Source organism: Helicoverpa armigera, chromosome 8 (assembly GCF_030705265.1).
Source record: "Helicoverpa armigera isolate CAAS_96S chromosome 8, ASM3070526v1, whole genome shotgun sequence".
In the NCBI taxonomy this organism is placed as follows: Eukaryota; Metazoa; Arthropoda; class Insecta; order Lepidoptera; family Noctuidae; genus Helicoverpa; species Helicoverpa armigera.
This window is the reverse complement of record NC_087127.1, coordinates 3,510,769-3,533,283: the sequence shown is the minus strand read 5'-3', so window position 1 is coordinate 3,533,283 and position 22,515 is coordinate 3,510,769. Positions and strand designations below refer to the sequence as shown.

Genomic DNA, 22,515 nt, shown 5'->3' with positions numbered 1-22,515 from the left:
TGTCGTTTCCCTCCAGCGCAGTGCCTCCTAGCGCCAGCAGTATAGGCGCATTACTGACTTTCGATGCTGATACTTGCTTTATCTATCTAACTAGCATTTTTCGAATTGTATTAACATCGTCTACCAGACACTTTATTTATTTAACATGAAATAATATTTACCTACTTGTTTTTTTATTATCCAAGTCCTAGAAAATATTATATAAAATTGCTGGTTAATTCTGTGTCCATTATCACTTTATCTAAATTGAGTAGATATTTTAATGGCTAGATAGTACATACAGGAATGAATTTTATCGAGTGCGCGAGCTACTTTGGCTATAACATACACACACGTAAAAATGGCAGGTGGAGACTCGCCACCTCGTTTACTGGTCCTCCGGGAATCAGTCGCAAAATCGTAACAAGGGGAAAACAGGTACATGAGCTGTTGAAGGGTGAGGATACATTGGCGGACTTTAAACGCAGATCACGAGCTCACTGTGGGTTCAGCATCACCGGCCCACTTGCAACTTGCCACGTGGCACCTACCCTCCGAGCGGGCTGCTAACCCTGTTCTGACGACTCCACTCTGGATGGCCAATGAAGGCAAGCCGGAGGCGGGAGACCTATCCCCCGTCATGGTTCATTCCGGCCAGCCAAAGATGGGGGACAGTACTCTCCCTGGAGCAGTCCCGTGAGGTCGCTACTCCCCATCATCCGCCTCGGATGTACCTATATTAGCCCATAATGTCCCACTGCTGGGCAATGGCTAATGTGTCTTTTAAAATCGCGATATCTCACAAATCACACGATTTTGTAGAGAATTTTAAGATCTACTTAACTTTGATCGTGTTTACGTAGCGTGCCTAACAATATTTTGTCAGTTTGTCTACCTACACTGTTAAGAAAGTTGACTTTGCTTTACTTACTTTAAAAATGGCTTTTAGAATTAATGAGCTTTATAAGTTATTTTTGTCGGCAACTGTACGTATATCCTTTTAACTGTCACCAGCAGACCAGTACATTGCCAGTCATTCTAATGGTTCACTATAAATTGTAGTCATAATGAGCCTTGAATAAAGAAGATGGATCAAAATTGCCCCACGTCCTATAACAATGTGACGTATCTCAAAAAATAGATAAAAAAGTTAAAAAAAAATATGGCATACTCTCCTTTATTTTTTTTACACCTTCATACGAAAAAAATGCTTTAAAAATTGTTCAGGCGCTGTTATGAAAACATCGTTCATAGGAGTATTTATGGACTATTTAATTAAATTATTTTTTTGTTTGATAGGGTATACCTCACAGGTAGTCCCATAATCATCAGGTCAGGATCTGATGACGGAAACCCTGAGAAATCCAGGGCAACTTTTGAAAGTTGTAGGCATGTGCAGTATAAAAACTTGACTATAACGTGTATGTCCTATTACAATATGCAACAGGAAAGCTCCAAACCTTCACTGTTGCAAAGGTATATTTAAAACAAATAATACAAGCCAAAACACGAGGTCTTTTTCATACTCGGTTGACGAGTTCCCTCGAAATTCTTTCGTCTCCATCATCAGGTCAGCTCCAAACCTTTAATGTTGCATATTGTTATAACATATACACGTTATAGTCAAGTTTTTATACTGCGCATGCCTACAACTTTCAAAAGTTGCCCTGAATTTCTCAGGGTTTCCATCATCAGATCCTGACCTGATGATTATGAGACCACCTGTGAGGTGTACCCTATATAATTAGAGAGTATTCTATATTTTTTTAAACATTATTATCTTTTTTTTGAGATACGTCACATTGTTATAGGACACTAACGAGCATTTTGATTTCAAAACCGGACGAAAGTGACAATTATAAATTTCTGTAAATGCCATTTAAAATGTCATTTTATTGCAACTGAGTAGTGGCACTACCATAAAGGCTCGAGCAGACCGGATGCGTATGCGTAACCACGTCGTAGTCACGTGCGTAGTTACGGCGTAACCATGAGTTGTAATGTATGGAAATGTATGAGACAGGCCACACCGCTTGCGTAACGTAGACACGCGCGTCGTTACGCAAGCGGTGGGGCCTGTCTCATACATTTGCATACATTACAACTCATGGTTACGCCGTAACTACGCGCGTGACTACGCTTACGTCTACGCATACGCATCCGGTCTGCTGGAGCCTTAAACCGGTCCTACCTCGGACCAGTCCCCTCCGCACGCCCCATTCAGTTAGTCGGAAACTAGTCATTGTTTAGTACGCACGTCTACTTTCACGATTCGCACTATTGTTTTCGAACTTGCATTTGGTTTAAAAAGTGGTTAGAAGTGAATAGTGTAAACTTTTAACCACGGAGTCTAAAGAACAAGGTATGTACTTAGTTTTAATGCATGTTATCCTTAATACAATTGACTATATTATAGTTTTAGAGCCTCCATCTATAGGGGAGGAAAAAAGTAAAAAATATGTTTTTTTTTTTACAAATTAATACATTTGTTATAGTATCGAATCAGATCGAGCTATTTGTATATCTTTGTGGTAAAGAGTTTTACCTCATCAAAACAGTAATAACATTTACCACATCATTCCACGACTCCAAAAAATCGTACTTTTAATCTTTAATAGAATTTTTACCAGTTTAGCACTTTGTCGTTTTTTTTTTTGCAGATTCAACATCAAATTTTCGAGGATACAATGTAACCAGGATGTCCTCAACAGGCTGCTCCTCACATCAGATCCATACATAAGTTGTGTACGGAAACGTAAACCGAGCAAAAGCCAACCTTTCATGAGTGAAACTATAGAGTTGTCCGGGGCAGAAGAACTGGACACAGAAATAGACCAATCAACTTCGAGCCTTGTTTACTCAGATGACTTTGAATAAGATCCATCATAATTAAATAATTCGTGTTTTTTTTTTATTTTTTTTTTTCATAAAAATAAACGATTTTGTGTATTTGCTAACGTATTTTTATTCATTTTTGTTAAGTGCGAATTGTTGTTGTTGTTGTGTTGTTGTTTTCAAAGTGCTAATTAATTTTATCCGATGTAAAAAGCAAAATGCTCGATATATTCATTGTTTTTAAAGTGCTAATAATTTTGTCCGGTTTTGAAATCAAAATGCTCGTTAGTGGGACGTGACGATCCGTCTTCTTTGTGTAGTAAAGAAAACGCATTTGAATTGAACACGAAACATCATGTAAGCTAATCTATGTTAAAAATCTTATTTCCAGATAATGAACGCCTCGCCCAATGGTCACAAACCAATGTTACAGAAATCGGAAAGGTACAAGTTTGGGCAGCGCACTCCGTTTTGGAATTTGAAGGTACCAGGTCCGCCCATGGCCGTCTGCTGACCTGCAGAGCTCATCACCCTTCATACCCCTCGCCGTATTACAGGGATACTTCTACGATGCTGAGCGTTACATGTAAGTACCTACGATATTATCTATAACTCTAATGCAGAGGTGTAGCACACTAGCTAGATTTTAACCGAGTCCTATTGATACATCTTTCTGTATCCAGAAAAAAAATATAGCCACGTCATGGTTTCACATAATTTCTACCAGCTGTGATTACTTCCTGCCAATTGCTACTCTCGGTTTTGTAGATAATCAATATCTAAAGGAGACATTCTCCAGTGTGCAAAACTGTGCAAAAATAAGCAAAAAAATATTTGTTGTTATGGCGGCAACAGAAATACATTATCTGTGAAAAGGAGTTGTTTCAAATCCAGTCCACTATATGTACAGTACCTCGAAAAATCAAGAAAAATCTCTAAGGAATTCGGGATAAATACAGATAAATTGCTTAAATTCGTACTTTTCTTGTAATAATTTGTTGTTTTATTGACTTTCAATGTGGCGTGTCGCTAATTTACTACGCATTGACATATATTCTAACGACAGACAAGAAATCCATACAAATAATTTTTCCGCTTATGTTATCTATTGACATCTTGTTGACGTATTGTGACAGGTAGTTATCCTCATTGATGGTAATCGCAGAAGTGACACTATGTTTTCCCTCCTATTTTGCCTACGTTCTTCGTTACTCAAAAAAGTTTACTAATAAGCATTTTCTACTTATATGTAAGTGAATTCGGAATCGAAGTGCGCTAAGTCGAGATACTTTATTTGCTTCTCTTTCTCAGCATTTACGAGGTTCTCGTCATGCGGAACAGCGACATCGACTATCATCGCGCGGCGCGCTAATCGATCTATCACCACTATTATCAGGCTTATTAAATTAAACCAAGAACTTATTTTTAAGGATTTTTAAACATTAATTATAATTATTTTACTAAACACAATATTTTTGTTTCTTAAAAATAATATTAAAAAATTAAGCAAAATTAAAAGTTTTGAAAAAACCCACGACGGTAAAAATCTGATTGAAAAATAATAAAGTAATTCAAAAAATTTAATTATTTTTGTGATATTTATATTATTTTTGAATGAACTTATAATTTTAATGTAATATATTCTAATTCTAATCATTTTTTTTATAAAGTGTTAAAATAATATTTTTATCAACCAACTTCAAAAAAAAGGAGGTTCTCAATTCGGCTGTATTTTTTTTTTATGTTCGTTACTCGATTTCTCAAAGACGCCTGAACCGATTTCAAAAATTATTTTTTTTATTTGAAAGAGTATGCTTGTCATTTGGTCCCATCGTCATCAAATCAGGATCTGATGGTGGAAACCCTGAGAAATCGAGGGCATCTCTTGAAAATTGTAGGCGAGCATGGGGTAAAAACTTTATATTTATGTAAATATCTGATGAAACTACAATATTATGGAGGTTTAGGGCAGATCTGATGATGTAGATGACAGAGGATCGAGGGAACTCCTAAACGGCACATCTTAACCTTGTTTGGGCTTATATTCTTTGTATTGACGAGACCTTTGTAACAGTGACGGTTTGGAGCTGACCTGATGATGGAGACCAGAGAAGGTCGAGGGAACTCGTCAACTAAATATGTAAACTACCTTGTGTTTGGGCTTATATTATTTGTATTCATAAGAACTTTCCACTAATGCGGATAGTGACAACTATACTTGTCACTGAAAACCCAAAAATAAAACTTTTTACAAAAAAACAAAACCGACTCCCAAAAACACTGAAAAGCAAAAAAATACTTACTTATAAATACTATTCTTAGGTGCGTCGGCCTGGAAGTCGGTGGCAAAATAAACATATAATCATCCATTAGACACCGAATTCTTATTTTAGAATTTTTATTTTAGAGTTTTAATTGTACTAACGTAGCTGTAAGTCTTTTGTAACACTAACACTATATGAATGAAATCCGAAATAAATGATTATGATTATTATTTTGTATGTCTCTACCAGACCTCGGGACTATAGAGTCCTGGATTTTTGGGGCCGAAGCCAACACGCTGAAGCCCTTTTGAGACAACTTTAATGAAATGGTGACACAAAACCGACGATTATCCCTGTATACAAAATAGAAATGTACCCAAGGACAATCCCCGGTTCTGTGCTAAACTATTGATAACTATGGATGAAAACTACTTGGGCTCTTGTGATGGGATGCTAATGGACTAGGAATGGGGAAACTACGGGAACTATGGCACCTGCCGATAACAATGTAATAAATACACGTAAAAATGGCAGGTGTAGACGCGAGTCTTCCTAAACATCTACAATTCTTCAATCAATAGAAATCCTTTAGCTGTTTAATGGCAGCTCCCGACGGATATTCCTCGGTTATGTATTATGGTAAAATTATTATTATTACATCTAAGTATATCTTTGAGAAACAAAGACGTCAGGAAAAGATGTAAACATCGATATTCATTGTTTAAGTAGTTACGTATATCTATTACCGATTTCTCGAGCTATAAGCTCTTTTAGAAAGTATTTTTACGTTTATTAAAATATTTAGTTACATAATAATTGGGTTAAGTCGGGGGTTTTGAGTTATTTTATTATTATTCAATAAGATTTTTACCATCCGTGGGTTTTTTCATTTTTTTTTAATTTTGCTTAATTTTATTTCAGACTTTTTAGAGAGCATATACGAATTATAGTCTATATAATATGTTGGTAAGACCTCGTAAAACAATGGATGAGTACGATTCATCCTACCACATAAAAATTAAGTTCCTTTTTAAATATTATACAGTTGCTTTTACACTAATATTGTGGCGCCCCCTAGTGAGTTATAGCCATGACCTGGGGCCTGATTCTCCTAAGTTAATAATGTCAAAATCGAATAGAAATCGAATCGCAATATGATCGCAATAGCAGTTTTAACCATATCGGGCATTCTGCTACTAATAAAAGACCAATCGTATTCGATTGACATTTGATTGGTGTGCGATTGGTCTGCTATTTTGGTAATTTTGCAATCGTAAATCATTTGCAGATAAAATGATTCATTATTGAATGACAGAAAAGGATAAAAACGTTTTCATCCCACCATCTCGGAAAGTGTAGTTTTACCCTTTGATATCTGAACGCAAAAGCCGTTTTTATCCTCTAGAGCGGCAAAGTGATTTGAATTTAGAACATCGTGTGCAATACTCCATTTGTGACAATCTTGATAAAACTTTTCAAACAAATACAGTATATTAAACAAATAAAATACTGCTTAAAATAATTATTCAATTAATTAAGTAATTTTTATTATTGTTTTAATATAGATTTTTAACCTCGTTTCATTTTTAAACCGAGTTTTTAAATAAATTAACTTTAATAGGCACTTCTTTTTAATTTGATACTCATATGTGCGCGCCATTTTGTTTCTTTGCATTTAGTAATTTCCTCGATGAGGTGGGATGAAAAGTTACGTGTTGCACTCGAGTGCAAAGATTTTTCACCTTGTGCTCTTTTGATTCCCTCGCTATCGCTCAGGATTCTAATTATTGAAACACTCGCTACGCTCGTGTTTCCTGTGTAGAATAGTATTTATAAGTGAATCCTTCGCTTGATCGGTCATCAAAATTGAGCTCGCGGTTAAAAAGCAACTTTGCACTCTTGTATAAGAAATAACTATTATTTCTAAGAAAAAATAGCGGAATGCCACATACGCTTCAATCGTAATCAAGTCGGGATCGGATCTCAGTCGAATAGAGTTGAACGTAAATCTTATGTCGCTTAAATAAAATTAGGAGAATCGGGCCCCTGGTAGCGTCATCTGTAATTTTTCTAACGGACTACGTCCACGCACCAAAATGATATTAAATAGTACTGCGTTTGACTAAAATCAAATGAGCGATGCTACCCCTTCCCTTGCTCCTCGCTCCTGTTCTGTTCCGCACGCCTGGCGAGTGGGAGTGACACGCGCTCGCGCGTCATGGCTCCATTCCCAAACCGCCGTAAGAAAACTCATCCCCGAGAGGAAGTATTCGTGCTTCTCCCGTGTCGCATCCTCAACCCTACTGTAGGATAGCGAACTATTGTGATAATCCGCCCGCGGGTGTGAACGTGACTATTGTGTTGTGTGATCGGGAAGACCGCCGCCTGCCGCCATCTTGTGAAGCCCAACGCTGGAGAGCCAGGTACGCGTGCATTTCCTTTATTGCCCACACGTCGCTCGTTCTCTTCTTGGCGATAACCAGCCATCCTCCAAAAAAATACAGTCCACTTAAAGGACGATGGGCGTTTTGGTACCCTGCCCAACAGTGTTGATTCTAGTGCCATTGCGTGGGTCTTGGCAAGGCAAAAAAATGTGTAATGTTCATAAATCATCAACGTAGATTTCGGCGCGAGCCGAAATCAGTTGCAAAATGGGTGACTCTTATGCCTTGGACATGAAAGTAAAATACATCATTATAACAAAAGTTCATCAAAGTTTATTCACTTCACAACCAAATAAATTATAAATGAAATAAGAATTGGCTAAAACACAACCAGTGAATTGATTGAACGCATATTGTAATTGTTACTAACAATAAATGGATTGTTTATGGAAACAAAATTAAGCAGCGTTAATCAGATGAACAATTAACGTTAAATTCATTAAGTAAAACTAAATAATCAACGTCTAATTCATTGCCAATATCAATAAATAGAATTTAAATTAATTCAAAAGAACACAATAAAAACACAAAGTATTATTCAGTATTAATTTAACTACAGAGTTAAATATTAATCAATAAGGTGACTCAGGTGTGTGATCAACGTCACAATTAAGAGGTGTTGACAGAGCAGAGGTCGAACACCAAGTCCGCCCCGCCGCAGCTGGCGTAGCATTATATATGTTACCGTAAGATTACAAACATCGTTAGATTACAATCTATCTCGAGAGATTGTAAACTGTCGAATTATTGTGAACCGTAACATCTGATTGCAATTTAACGCATTATTTTTCGCTATATTATAAGCTATCGATGAGAAATTGTCAAATTGTCAACTGTCCGAAAGCTCTCTCGATTGGTCAGTCTTTTTGTAAGATCGACCAATCACGACCAGCCGTTCTGTTCCCATGTGTTAGATTCCAGGTACAATAAGTCCACAAATATTTGTATTCACTCGTTTTACTACATTAGACACAATCCGTACAATTTACACAACAGGGATAATTCAACCTTAACTTGCGCGCACGAATAATAATTCTAAACTGTCACAATTTATAACCTCAGCTACTAACTAAAAAAAAATCAACTAACTTGTGGGTAATTGTAAATCACAATATTTTCTAAATCATAATGTTGCCAACTTATCAAATACAATATACTACACTAAATCATGATATAATATGTGTAAGTATGATCAAATTATTCATCATGATCCTATTTAGGAACTTTTTTTTTTTACACCTTTTTCACACACGGTCGGTTAGCCCCATGGTAAGTTATTAATTAACTTGTGTTATGGGTGCTAACACAACTGATAAACTACATATAGCTACATATATACTCTTAGAGGTCAGATCAGAAGTGGTACTTGAAAATGAATAACACACGTCTATAAACATTTAACCTGGTAAGGTTTATTTCTTACAAAGGATTTAGCAGAAGCCAACTTTGAATAACAAATACAATATCAATAATTAATTATAAGATCACGATGTGACATCTTCAACGTCCGTCATCCTTCTATCCGTCATAACTTCTTCTTCTATACCAGCCTGGTCAGTCCAGGTTGGTAGCAAGGAGGATTCATATCTAACACGGCCGTTCCTGACCCTGCGGCGTCCTCGCCAGCAGTATTATTCGACTCTTCAGCATCAGATCAACTACCCATAAGCTGATCACCGAGATGTTGCTCATGATCTGAAACATGTTAAGCAAGGTATAAGTAATTTACTCGTAGTAGTCGTTTTTGTGTAGGTATAAGTCTGCAGCAGGAGAAAAGGAAGGGTAACAAAAAAAAATGTTGCATGTCATTTCACGCATTCATAACATAGGCACGCATTTAGGCTATAGGTTGCATACTATGACGACGTGAAACAGAGACCCATGCCGTCGTATGTTCTCGGTGACAGAGGCTCCCAGTTTGCTTGTCATTACACACGCTCATAGCATAGGCACGCATTTAAGCTATAGGTAGCATACTATGAAGACGTGGAACAGAGACCCATACCGTCGTATGTTCTCTCAAAGGGGTCTAGACAACTAGCACCATCAGTATGTCAAAGTCAAAATTAAGGAAAAGACCATTTCCAAGCAAAAATTACAGTTAAGGTCAAAATCAGTCATTGAAAGTAGGTCAATTAGATCAACACATCAATATTCATGCACCCTTTCACGGCACGCACACAAAGACTCATGTACATTCGAACGTCCTCAAAGTCCTTGTCATTGTCAAATTGCCCTGCAGCTCTCAAAGAAAGCCAAGGAGGTCACATTTCGCTCGGCCACTGCTGACCATTCATTTGAAGGATCTAAGTTTTCAAAGAAATAAATCCATGACTTAATTATAACTTTGACACATACAATCAAAATAGTAATCCAAAATATCATCATTACTCATCGTTAATCAAGTGCCAACAAACATAAGTGATCAACGGTTAAAATTGACACGTATGCAGTTTTAATCATCTTTTATAAAATAATGGTAAAAGGTCATGATGGGATACATAAGAACTGGATTGATCTCACCAGGCATTATCACTCCATGCTTCTTGTAATATCTCTGCAAACAGCGCTAGGCCTTTGCGCTTTATGATAACAGCAGGGAATCACATTATGTGACACCACAGCGAGACAGGAGTAGAGGTGCGTTCCACACGAAACGCACGAGCGACCTCGCGATATGTTGATGAGCTGCTCCACTCGACAGACAGGATACATGTTCCCAGCTCACGTATTAGATAATTTATTATGTGCAAGTTGTAAAACTTCAACATGGCTTTTCAGGGCCACTGTCTTCGAGCTTCAGTGCTTTACACATCCTGAAAAAGAAATCCAAGAGAAGAGGTTCACTCTAAAACACAAATCTGCTGCTGAAAGGAATCTTCGTAAGATCGAACTGAGGCTGTTCCAGCTGGTGGGCTATCTTCAGTATCTCCAGCATTCGATCGCTTTTTGTTTTACAAACAAGACACAGCAGCTGTCACTTTTCCTCTCGCAATTTTTATCCAAGACTTGTATTGCGTGACCAATTCATCCGCATATCCTGGGCTTCTGAGTACTAGTATGTTGTAGGATATTGCACCCAGCGCATGAGGAGCATTCATATTGTCGCGGCGCGATTCGTGAGATTATAACTGTTTCGTCGTTTTTCACGAGAATGCCCTCGAATGTAAGAAATAAGACTTACTTACAGTTGACGTGTAATTTCATGAACAAAATAAATAATTATTGGATTCAGATGGCAAGCGTAAAGAACGCGTGGCGATCCCACTTCTGATCTTAGAGGTCAGATCAGAAGTGGTACTTGAAAATGAATAACACACGTCTATAAACATTTAACCTGGTAAGGTTTATTTCTTACAAAGGATTTAGCAGAAGCCAACTTTGAATAACAAATACAATATCAATAATTAATTATAAGATCACGATGTGACATCTTCAACGTCCGTCATCCTTCTATCCGTCATAACTTCTTCTTCTATACCAGCCTGGTCAGTCCAGGTTGGTAGCAAGGAGGATTCATATCTAACAATACATATTTATGAATACATATTGTTACACCCAGACCACGGCCAACAAGCATGCTCATCACACAAATGTCGACCGAACCGGGAATCGAACCCGGGACCTCAGGTCCGGCAGTCCGGCATGGTGACCATTGCGCCATCGAGGTCGTCGTAATAAACAATTTATTACGTAAGCATTTTAACAGTTCGTCCATCCTGATATTCGTACACGTCCTCGTGTACATTTAGTATAACAAAGATATGATATAATTACATTAAAGACAACTGAATCACATGAGATATCTATATTGAGATTGATTATATTATACAATAACATAAAAAAAAAAAACAGAAAAAAAAATAATAAAAAATTATCTTTGTAACTGGGGTTCTTGATAAATAATACACTAGATAGCTCACTAATAACCTATATTAAACAATAAACACAAGTTCACAGGGAAAAGTTAATGAATGTGACGGTGTATAAAAAAAAATAACAAGTAGTGGGTATTCACTGAATTACTTAGCAAAACAAAAAAGCAATACTAACTATTAACTACTAATGTAAGTACACAAAAACAAGTGCGTGAAGCGCCACAAACTACTACAGCGTATCGCCTGAGAGTGCGCTCGATCAGCGAAGGAGTTGTTCCGAGTCGTCGGATGCAATGCCCGCGCAGAGTCGAACTAACGTGCCGCGACGGGAGCGGGTTTTTATAGGCGTGCGCGGTGCATCTGTGTGCATACGCACAGTGCACGATAACTTGTGTGGCACACTAAGCAAGCGGGCTCACGGAGTTACGTCGTGCGCGTAGTCTACCCGTTACAATCTCCCCCTCTGTCTCCGAAGACGTCTCGACGAGGTAGACAGGCTTGAATGTGATTTTGTTGGTCGTCCTCGAGTTGTTTGTGTGGCGGAGACCTCGGCAGAATTTAGTGGTTTAGCTCTTTTAGGTGGTCGTCCACGCTTTCGAATTGGCAGAGCGGGTGCAGGCAGTGGACTTTCGGCTGTGCCTTGGAATGGGCGTAAGGCTGATGAGTGATATAGCCCTACACTTTGATTCGGTGTATTAGGGTCAGCAATATGGTAAGAGCTTGGTCCGTGACTTTTCAGTATTATATAGGGGCCATCTCGGCGTGGAGCAAGTTTTGAGCTGAATCCTTGGGCGGTCTTACTAAGAGTGTGCGAGTCAACAAGAACTTTATCTCCGGGTTTGTATTCAGGGCTATGTCTTCTATTTTTGTCTACATATTCCTTTCGCTTCTCTTCTTTACCTTCCTGAATTTCTTTAACTCTTTTCAAAGTTTCAGCGAGGGTCAAGAGCTTGGGTGTAATTTCAGGGATGAAATTTTCTGACAAAATAATCTCACGAAGATCATGCTCATTGTCGTCCGGGGTCCTTAATTCTCGGCCGAATGTGAGATAGGCCGGAGTATGTTCAGTGGAGGAACAAACAGCAGTATTCATGGCGAATCGGATACTTGGGAGTTTATCTGGCCAGGTTCGATGATCATCTCCAACAAGTATGGCAAGCTGAGTTTTAAGGTCTCGATTTCGACGTTCTACCGGATTAGCTTCAGGGTGGTAAACCGGCGTGAAGGCATGCTTAATGTCGAGACAAAAGGCTACTTGCTGCATATCAGCACTAACAAATTGAGTGCCACTGTCGCTGATTATCCGGCGTGGCATGCCGTACCGAAGAAATATTTCATTAATGAGAATCATGGCACAATTTGCTGCAGTAGCTTGTTCCAGGGGAAATAATTCTACCCATCTAGAAGCGAGATCCTCAATAATTAATATCCAAGTCATTCCTTTGGAAGAAGCGGGTAAGGGACCAAACAAATCAAAAGCGACAATTTCAAATCTTTTGTTCATTGCAGTCGTTTGGAGTAGTCCTGCGGGTTTTAAGTTTGACGGTTTGTATCTTTGACATGACAGACAGTTCCGAATGTATGCTTCAATATCCTTCCTCATGCCTTTCCAATAATAACGTTGGGTTATTCTAGCGTATGTTTTTTCTGCTCCGTAATGACCGGCAGTTGGTCCGTCGTGATATGCCGATATTACGTCAGTTTGTTCTTGAGCAGGGACAACCAGTTGGCTACTATCACTATCACCATCAGGATTATAGCGATATAGTAACCCATTATTCATTATGTGACCCTTTTGACACCAGTAGCGTGCATCTTCCTCAACATTTCCTTCCAATGATCTTACTATCTTTTCTACATCTTTATCTTTTAATTGTGTTTCTCTTATTTCTTTTGGGTTCTTCCGGGGCGCATCTACCACTATACTGCATATTCCACAGCTTTCTTTAGATTCATCTAGCTACAACGTTCGTCCTGCCGGTTATGTATTTTATAGTTATGTCGTAAGGCTGTAACTGAAGTGCCCATTTTGCTAAGCGACCAGTTGGTGACTTTAATGACATGAGCCATTTGAGAGCCTGATGATCCGTTAGAACAGTTATAGGGGTCCCTTCGATGTAACCTCTAAACTTATTAATTGCCCAAACAACTGCGAGCGCTTCACGTTCGGTTGTTGTATAGTTTCTTTCAGCCTGCGTAAGTAATCGGCTCGCATATTCGACAGGGTGCTCTTGTTCACCCTCCCCCTGCACTAGAACTGCACCGATAGCATAATTGCTGGCGTCTGATTTTATAATGTATGGTTTAGAATCATCTGCTTGAGCTAATACAGGTCCAGTGACGAGGAGATTTTTAAGCTTGTTAAAAGCTTCTTGCTGTTCTTCTTGCCATATCCATTTTATATTTTTCCTGGTAAGTCGCGTTAAAGGTTCAGCAATCTTAGCAAACCCAGGGATAAATCTTCGGTACCAAGAGCACATTTGCAAAAATGTTAGCAAATGTTTTATATTGGTGGGCGATGGCATGTCTACTATAGAATTCACTTTGTGAGGATCCATCTGTAGTCCATTGGGTGTAATATAGTGTCCCAGATATTTAACCTTTGAGCAACAGAATTTGCACTTCTCCTTATTAGCGGTCAGGTTATATTCTCGCAGGCGTGTGAATACGTCTTGAAGGTCCTCCTGATGTTGAGCAAACGTTGATGACAGAATAATTAAATCATCAATGTAGACACACAGTTTAATGTGGCTGAGGGACACACGAAATCCATCCATCAAACGCTGAAAGGTTGCCGGTGCATTGCGCAAACCAAAAGGCATCCTAAGGAACTTGTACATACCAAATGGTGTCACGAACGCAGTCTTGCACTGGTCCTCCTCCCTTACTCTTATTTGCCAATAGCCTGAGCGGAGGTCGATTGTTGACATGTACGGCGTAGGTTTGGCATCATGCAGAAGATCGTCTATGCGAGGGAGTGGATACACATCTGGCGTCGTAATTGAATTTAATTGTCGGTAGTCAATGCAGACTCGTGTCCCGCCATCCTTCTTTGGGACCATAACGACAGGTGCTGACCACGGGGACGTGCATGGTTCTATTATTCTCTCACTCAGCATTCTACTTACTTCATCCTTCAAGATTTGTATTTTAGCAGGTGGGAAAACCACACACACCACAGACAACAGATGCACACTTTGCGCGCCGCACCGCGCGTACCACTCCAGGCACGCCGCGCGTACCACGCCAGGTACGCCGCGCGTACCACACCAGGCACGCCGCGCGTACCGCGCCAGGCACGCCGCGCGTACCACGCCAGGCACGCCGCGCGTACCACGCCAGGCACATATTGCACACCTCGTGCATCAAGTATAGCACACCTCGTGCATCAAGTATAGCACACCTCGTGCATCAAGTATAGCACACCTCGTGCATCAAGTATAGCACACCTCGTGCATCACGAATAGCACACCTCGTGCATCAAGTATAGCACACCTCGTGCATCAAGTATAGCACACCTCGTGCATCAAGTATAGCACACATCGTGCATCAAGTATAGCACACCTCGTGCATCACGAATAGCACACCTCGTGCATCATGTGTGGCACACCTTGTGCACCGCTCACCTTGTACATTACCTACAGCACACCTTGTGCATTACCTGTAACACACCTTGTGCTTTAAATATAGCACATTTTGTGCATCACAAAATCAAAATCTAAGAAATCTAATTTTCCAATTCCGCGCTTTGAATTGCTCAACTCCTTCTTTGGACTGCTCATCTTCACTCACGTCGTTTTCAGATGAATCATCAGTCCCATCCTTACCAAAACATAACCATGGATAAATTTTATCCACTGCGTACACTCCCCTATAGACGGAAGACAAGGGGTCTTCCGTCTATACAAAAAAGAAATATTAAAAAAAAAGCGTGGGGTGCATGGTGTCAATAGTTATAAATATTTTATTGACAGATATGAGTACAGTGATTTTCATTTCGATAGTATCTTAAAAAGCACCCCACGCTTTTTTTTTAATATTTCTTTTTTGTATTCACACTATTATTAATTTATATTCATTGAAATTTTTAACACTGTTTTCTTAATTTAAATTCATTAAAATTTATTTTCTAATTTTTAGTTCGTTTTTCTATAAAAAGCGTGTTTTTTAGTTTTTTTAAACTATTATTTATTTTCTACTTTTTAGTTTGTTTTAAACCTACTATTTATTTTGTAGAATTAAAATTCTCTTTAGTATACAAAAATTTGTCAATATTAGAGAAAACGGCTAAAGATAATTATTGGAAATAAAAATTAACATCGAGTCCTGCCTTATCGACTGTAGAGAAAAATTCTAGAAAATTTTAATTAATTTTCTTACCTTATCTACTATAGATGAAAATTATACAGGGTTATTGGTAAAACACTAACAACCTTGCAGGACTGTATTACTAACATCATAAACTACAACTTTTGTTCTATGACTTTTTATAAAACATAATACATTTGCCAAAAACAAACCTACAAGATTTCATTGGTCTATCTGACACATTTCAACTCTATTTTGCTATAGTGATAAAATTTGCACGCCCCCACCATTTCTTCACCAACAAAAGGCCCGATCGAGACCAGTCGAGCGATTAGTCGACCTTAGAGTGTGCGGACGAGTCGAGATTATCACATATTACAATAAATTCTTTACCTACCCTACGCCTCCCGCGCACTATTCTCGTACCTAGTCATACTTTTGAATTGGTAACACGCTACGCTACGATTTCCCGCCTTTTTACAAAAAGGTAAAATAAAAGAAAAAAACAAAATATCGTCTTCTTCACGTACTGTGTGCCTCGGTGGACGATCACTATCCCTGATGGTATGCCGGAATTGCCCGTAATCTCGTAACCGCTGTGTGGCAGCTAGCATTATTACTCAGCTAGGTGTAGGGATGTTTGGGAATCGTATGGCGTATTGGCGACAGGCTTCCGAAACATTGTCATCACACCTAGCCAGCATTCGCACCATTTCCGTGTACTCGACATTTGCATATCCATGCGCCATACTGTAAAGATAATTACGTCCGCACCACCGAATTTCGCTACAAGGACACGTATGATGCGACGCGGGCGCATAAAAACGACTGACGGCCGCTCGTAAATAGGTCAAACGCTCCCCCCCCCAGTCCCGCTCCCCTCCGCTGTCTTTTGTACTACCTACTGTTTACTGTGCTTCGCATAGACTTCGTAAATTTTAGAGCGTACACTTGAAATATTTTAATTTTTGTGTGAAAATTTTGATGAACTAAAATCTGAGAATTATTAAAAGTCATAGAACAAAAGTTTTAGTTTATGATATTAGTAATATGGTCCTGAGAGGTTGTTAGTGTTTTACCTATAACCCTGTATAAATTAACAAAAATCATATTTTGCAAATTGAGAAGCCTAGAAGTCGGTGTCTAATGGATGTTACTAAGTTAATTTTGCCACCGGCTTCTAGGCCGATGCACCTAAAATTAGTTTTTTTTTGCTTTTTAGTGTTTTGGGAAGTCGGTTTAATTTTTTTGTACAAAGGTTATTTATTTAAAGCTTTTCAGTGATACGAATAGTTGTCACTATCCATACAAGTGGGAAGTTCTCATCAATACAAAGAATATAAGTCCAAACGAGGTATTTTACATATTCAGTTGCCGAGTTCCCTCGACTCTCTCTGGTCTCCATCATCAGGTCAGCTCCAAACCTTCACTGTTGCATAAGTCTTGTCAATACGAATAATTTAAGCCCAAACATGAGGTAGTTTACATATTCAGTTGTCGAGTTCCCTCGACTTTCTCTGGTCTCCATCATCAGGTCAGCTCCAAACCTTCACTGTTGCAAAGGTCTTGTCAATACAAATAATTTAAGCCCAAACACGAGGTAGTTTACATAATATTCAGTTGTCGAGTTCCCTCGACCCTCTTTGGTCTCCATCATCAGGTCAGCTCCAAATCTTCACTGTTGAATAGTGCTTTTAGGCGTTCAACTGAGTGTCAAGTTTTTACCCTATGTATGCCTACAACTTTTGAAGGTTGCCCTCGATTTCTCAGGGTTTTCATCATCAGATCCTGACCTGATGACTATGGGACCAACTGGCAGCTATTCCGAGTCGAACAAAAAAAGAATCACGTAAATCGGTCTATAAACCTCGGAGTAATCGATGTGTATGTGTAACCTCCTCCTTTTTGGGAAGTCGGTTAAAAATGGAATAATTTTATCAAATTAGTGTATTGTCATCGGTCCTCAATAAATCTACAAAGTTTCAACGAAATCTGGCCGTTTAAAGTGGGTCAAAATCGCGCCCAAGGAAGTCGGTTACAAACAAACATACAAACCTACAAACATACAAACATACAGGTGAAGCTAATAAAAAGCGTGTAACATTTGAACTACATAATTTGCACTTGTATACATTAAATTCGAACTAAATTTACACATTATGACTCATATACAATGAATATATACATAATAAATATAACAATTTGACCTTATACTAACAAAGTTTAAATATGAATAACAATATTATCTTAAAATAAATTAACATAGATATGGAAAGACAATTTAACAATATTGTGATTTTGTACATTTGATCTAAAAGTAAAGTAGTAAATATTTGTTGTATTTGTTGTATTTACTTGATTTTAAACATATGTAAAGTGTAAATTTCTTCTAAAATAACATGCGTAAAACATAAAACTTATTCAACTACGGGTAAAATACATATTTTGGATGTTGGTCTCTTGATGGTTGAGGATTTGGTGCGTAACGTGACGACACGGGTGATATTACGAATAGTTGTCACTATCCATACAAGTGGGAAGTTCTCATCAATACAAAGAATATAAGTCCAAACGAGGTATTTTACATATTCAGTTGTCGAGTTCCCTCGACTTTCTCTGGTCTCCATCATCAGGTCAGCTCCAAACCTTCACTGTTGCATAGGTCTTGTCAATACAAATAATTTAAGCCCAAACACGAGGTAGTTTACATATTCAGTTGTCGAGTTCCCTGGACCCTCCCTGGTCTCCATCATCAGGTCAGCTCCAAATCTTCACAGTTGAATAGAGCTTTTAGGCGTACACCTGAGTGTCAAGTTTTAACCCTATGTGTGCCTACAACTTTCGAAGGTTGCCCTCGATTTCTCAGGGTTTCCATCATCAGATCCTGACCTGATGACTATGGGACCAACTGGCAGCTATTCCGAGTCGAACAAAAAAAGAATCACGTAAATCGGTCAATAAAACTCGGAGTAATCGATGTGTATGTGTAACCTCCTCCTTTTTGGGAAGTCGGTAAAAAATGGAATAATTTTATCAAATTAGTGTATTGTCATCGGTCCTCAATAAATCTACAAAGTTTGAACGAAATCTGGCCGTTTAAAGTGGGTCAAAATCGCGCCCAAAGAAGTCGGTTACAAACCTACAAACATACAAACATACAGGTGAAGCTAATAAAAAGCATGTAATAAAAAGCGTGTAAAAACTATTCTTAGGTACATATTCATAGGCATAAGAAGTCAGTGTCTTATGGATGTACCTGAGTTTATTTTGCCACCGACTTCTAGGCCGATACACGTAAGAATAGTTTTTTTGCTTTACAGTGTTTTTGGGAGTCGGTTTTATTTTTTTTACACGCTTTTTATTAGCTTCACCTGTATGTTTGTAACCGACTTCTTTGGGCGCGATTTTGACCCACTTCAAACGGCCAGATTTCGTTCAAACTTTGTAGATTTATTGAGGACCGATGACAATACACTAATTTGATAAAATTTTTCAATTTTTAACCGACTTCCCAAAAAGGAGGAGGTTACACATACACATCGATTACTCCGAGGTTTATAAACCGATTTACGTGATTCCTTTTTTGTTCGACTTGGAATAGCTGCCAGTTGGTCCCATAGTTATCAGGTCAGGATTCGATGATGGAAACTCTGAGAAATCGAGGGCAACCTTCGAAAGTTGTAGGCATACATAGGGTAAAAACTTGACACTCAGGTGTACGCCTAAAAGCACTATTCAACAGTGAAGATTTGGAGCTGACCTGATGATGGAGACAAGAGAGGGTCGAGGGAACTCGACAACTGAATATGAAAACTACCTCGTGTTTGGGCTTAAATTATTTGTATTGACAAGACCTTTGCAACAGTGAAGGTTTGGAGCTGACCTGATGATGGAGACGATGTTAACATAGTACATATTACCACTCAATCTTGCTCCTCAAGAGGTCCGAGACAATGATGAATTTCTTCTTTAAAAAAAGATGAATAGAAATGTTTTGAACTTTTGTCAAATCAGATGACGATTGTGTTTCCGTAGTATGACTCCATGGACTATTACAACCTTTAGATTATAATAGAGTGCATCTCAAACAATGTTAGATGTCTATTAACTGAGTTTAAAATTATTACACTGACGACACATGCCTCTTTATGAATTTGCATATATGGATGACATACTTGTTTCTGTGTCGATTCAATTTTTATCGTTACTCGGATCGGACAACTAGTTGAAGCAAGCCCCATAGTTTTTATTGGGTAGTATTTAAACGCAAATCAAAAAATATTATTCTACACGTAAATACCTTTCTAATGCTATATCACACGTTACTGTTGGAACGGGTACAAATCCTATACAAAGTGTCCATTGTCCTTTACTTGCTATTTGCGTAGCGATTGAAATAGTTGTTTTGCTCTTCAAAGGGATTTTATTTTATTAAAAAAGGAACAACAAACAGCTAGTACAGTAGGTATGTGATATATCAACATAATAACATGTTACTAATTATAAAATACCTAATGTAGCCCACGGCGTTCATCACAGGTTACCATTATTGAATAAATTAAAAATCTTATTGAAAAATAATAAAATAACTCAAAACCCCCTTACTTACCCTTAACTGACTTAACCCAATTATTATGTAACGAAATATTATAATAAAGGTAAAAATAATAATTATACATAACCGAGGAATATCCGTCGGGGGCTGCCTTTTCTGTATGAAATAACATTTAATCATACTCATGAGTGTATTTTATGGAGGTGGTCCATTGACGGCACCTCACATGTCCCAATGGCAGTTGAAAATACTGTCAATAATGGGAAGTGGGTTTGGTGATGGTTTGGTGATCGCCAAACAGGTGCCAGAGTGCCAGCCTTTATGGAGGTTAGTCTTTGAATTATTAGTCAATCACAATCTTAATTACCTCCCAAGTTTTTTTTGGATCAATTACCTACTTTAAAGGAAGTTAATGTCATCAAATCTAATTCCTGTTGTCTTTCAATTGTTAATTAAAAAATATTTATTTTCAGATCAATGAACCAATTCCATCAATCTTCAGTCAAACAAGCCATCCTGTGAGAATTCCACAGCCCTTTGATGTGGACAATCAAGAGGAATTTATAGAGTATCTTGAACCTAGCCAGGAAGATAGGCAGCCGTCACAACCTGAGAGTCCAGTTGTAACAGCTGCCTATGTACTGTCGTACCAGGAACAATTATCTTGCTCAAAATGAAAAACTGATTCGATATCACGACGTTTATTGCTTGGGCTCGAAAGGTGAAGTGACACACTTCAATATAAAAAACTTATTCTATGGAACAAATCGAATACATTTGAAATGATTGCCCGGTCAGTATCAAAAATATCTAACGAATAAAACCTTACAAATGAAAAAGTTTCTAACTGCGTTACACGAGCTACGCCCTTAGGATAAAGTCGAAACTTAATCACAAAAGCGCAGCGGTAGGCTGGCAATCATATTAAATGTCCCTACCTAAACAACTTAACTTAAAATTTACCTATGCGTGGAAATTAAAAACACGTCCCTCACAACGGGATAGTGTACAATAACATGTCAGTTGCTTACTTAAGTGTGCCAAACTGCACTGTAAGAAAACATGTTATCGTGAACTTTTTCGCGGCAAAACCACGCAAAAAGCCTCGAAACGTGCCTCTAATAGCAAAGGATATTCAAAGTGAACACCCGTCCTGAAGGGATTACTTTTCAAGCGAAGAAAAACTCTGTATTGACAACTTACAACTTCGCCGGACGCTAACGTGTCAGATGAAGGGATACGTCACCGTTATCAAAGTTTCTCACCTAACGTGATATAATTAAACATCTTACCCAATAATTATTTTTTACAATTTTGGAATATTAAATAATAAATAAATCAAATATAGGGATCATAAATCTTCGGCAGAAACCATTGTGTCAAGCAAACACTCTTCGCGAGGCTATGCCCCTTATTGCGAAGTTGATCTCAACCTCAATTCACCATCCAAATATTTTTTTTTTCAAAACCAAATCAGATAATAATTTTGGGATCAGATTTACAGAGCAATATTAAAAAAAACTTATAAAAATAACACAGGCTTGACCACATTGGTTATCTTCATCTTCCTTCGTATTGAAGATGAAGTAGCTCTGCCGTGGACATCATCTTCTCACGAAGATGAAGTAGCTCACCTTCTTATCCCTTCACCGGCAATGCTCGTACAACTCGTTCCAGGTAACATGTAATAATAAAATAAATTTAAGAAAAACCATACTATAATAATCAAGATAATTATTTACAACCTAGCATTAAATGGTTGTAATCTATTTACATGAACTATATCTCTAAATCTCCTATTATTTAACTTTCTAATTACATAATTAACATCAGAAATTTGTCGAACAATCTCATATGGACCTTTATATAATCGACACAATTTCATACTTCTATTACCAATGCGCCTAGGTGTAAAAACCATTACCAGTTGATTTGGACTAAAACGCCTAGTCTTTGCCTTTCTATCATATACTATTTTCTGTTTTAATTGAGCCTTCCTAATATTATTCAAGGCTTTCCGGCATAACATATTATGTATATTATGTCTTCTACTAAAATCAACCTCACTACTCCTATCATCATTTACTCTTATATCTGTCTGAAATAATGGTTCTTTAGCGTACATAATCATATAGGGCGATATTTTAGTACTAGCATGTTTACTAGTGTTATACGCATAACAAACTACCAGCGTTATTGGTGTTATTACACCAATTACGCTGATGATAACCAGATCAGCGTAATTAGTGTTA

At 38.0% G+C, this 22,515-nt stretch overlaps 1 protein-coding gene across 1 annotated transcript in view; it reads left to right on the top strand.

Moving 5' to 3' along the window:
• Positions 1 to 22,515, top strand: part of LOC135117212 (hemicentin-1-like) — a 475,120-nt gene that overhangs the window by 190,462 nt on the left and 262,143 nt on the right. Inside the window, exon 5 of the mRNA XM_064035808.1 lies at positions 3,206 to 3,400. Coding sequence (XP_063891878.1) covers positions 3,206 to 3,400 — 195 coding nt within the window. The remainder of the gene's footprint in view (positions 1 to 3,205; positions 3,401 to 22,515) is intronic.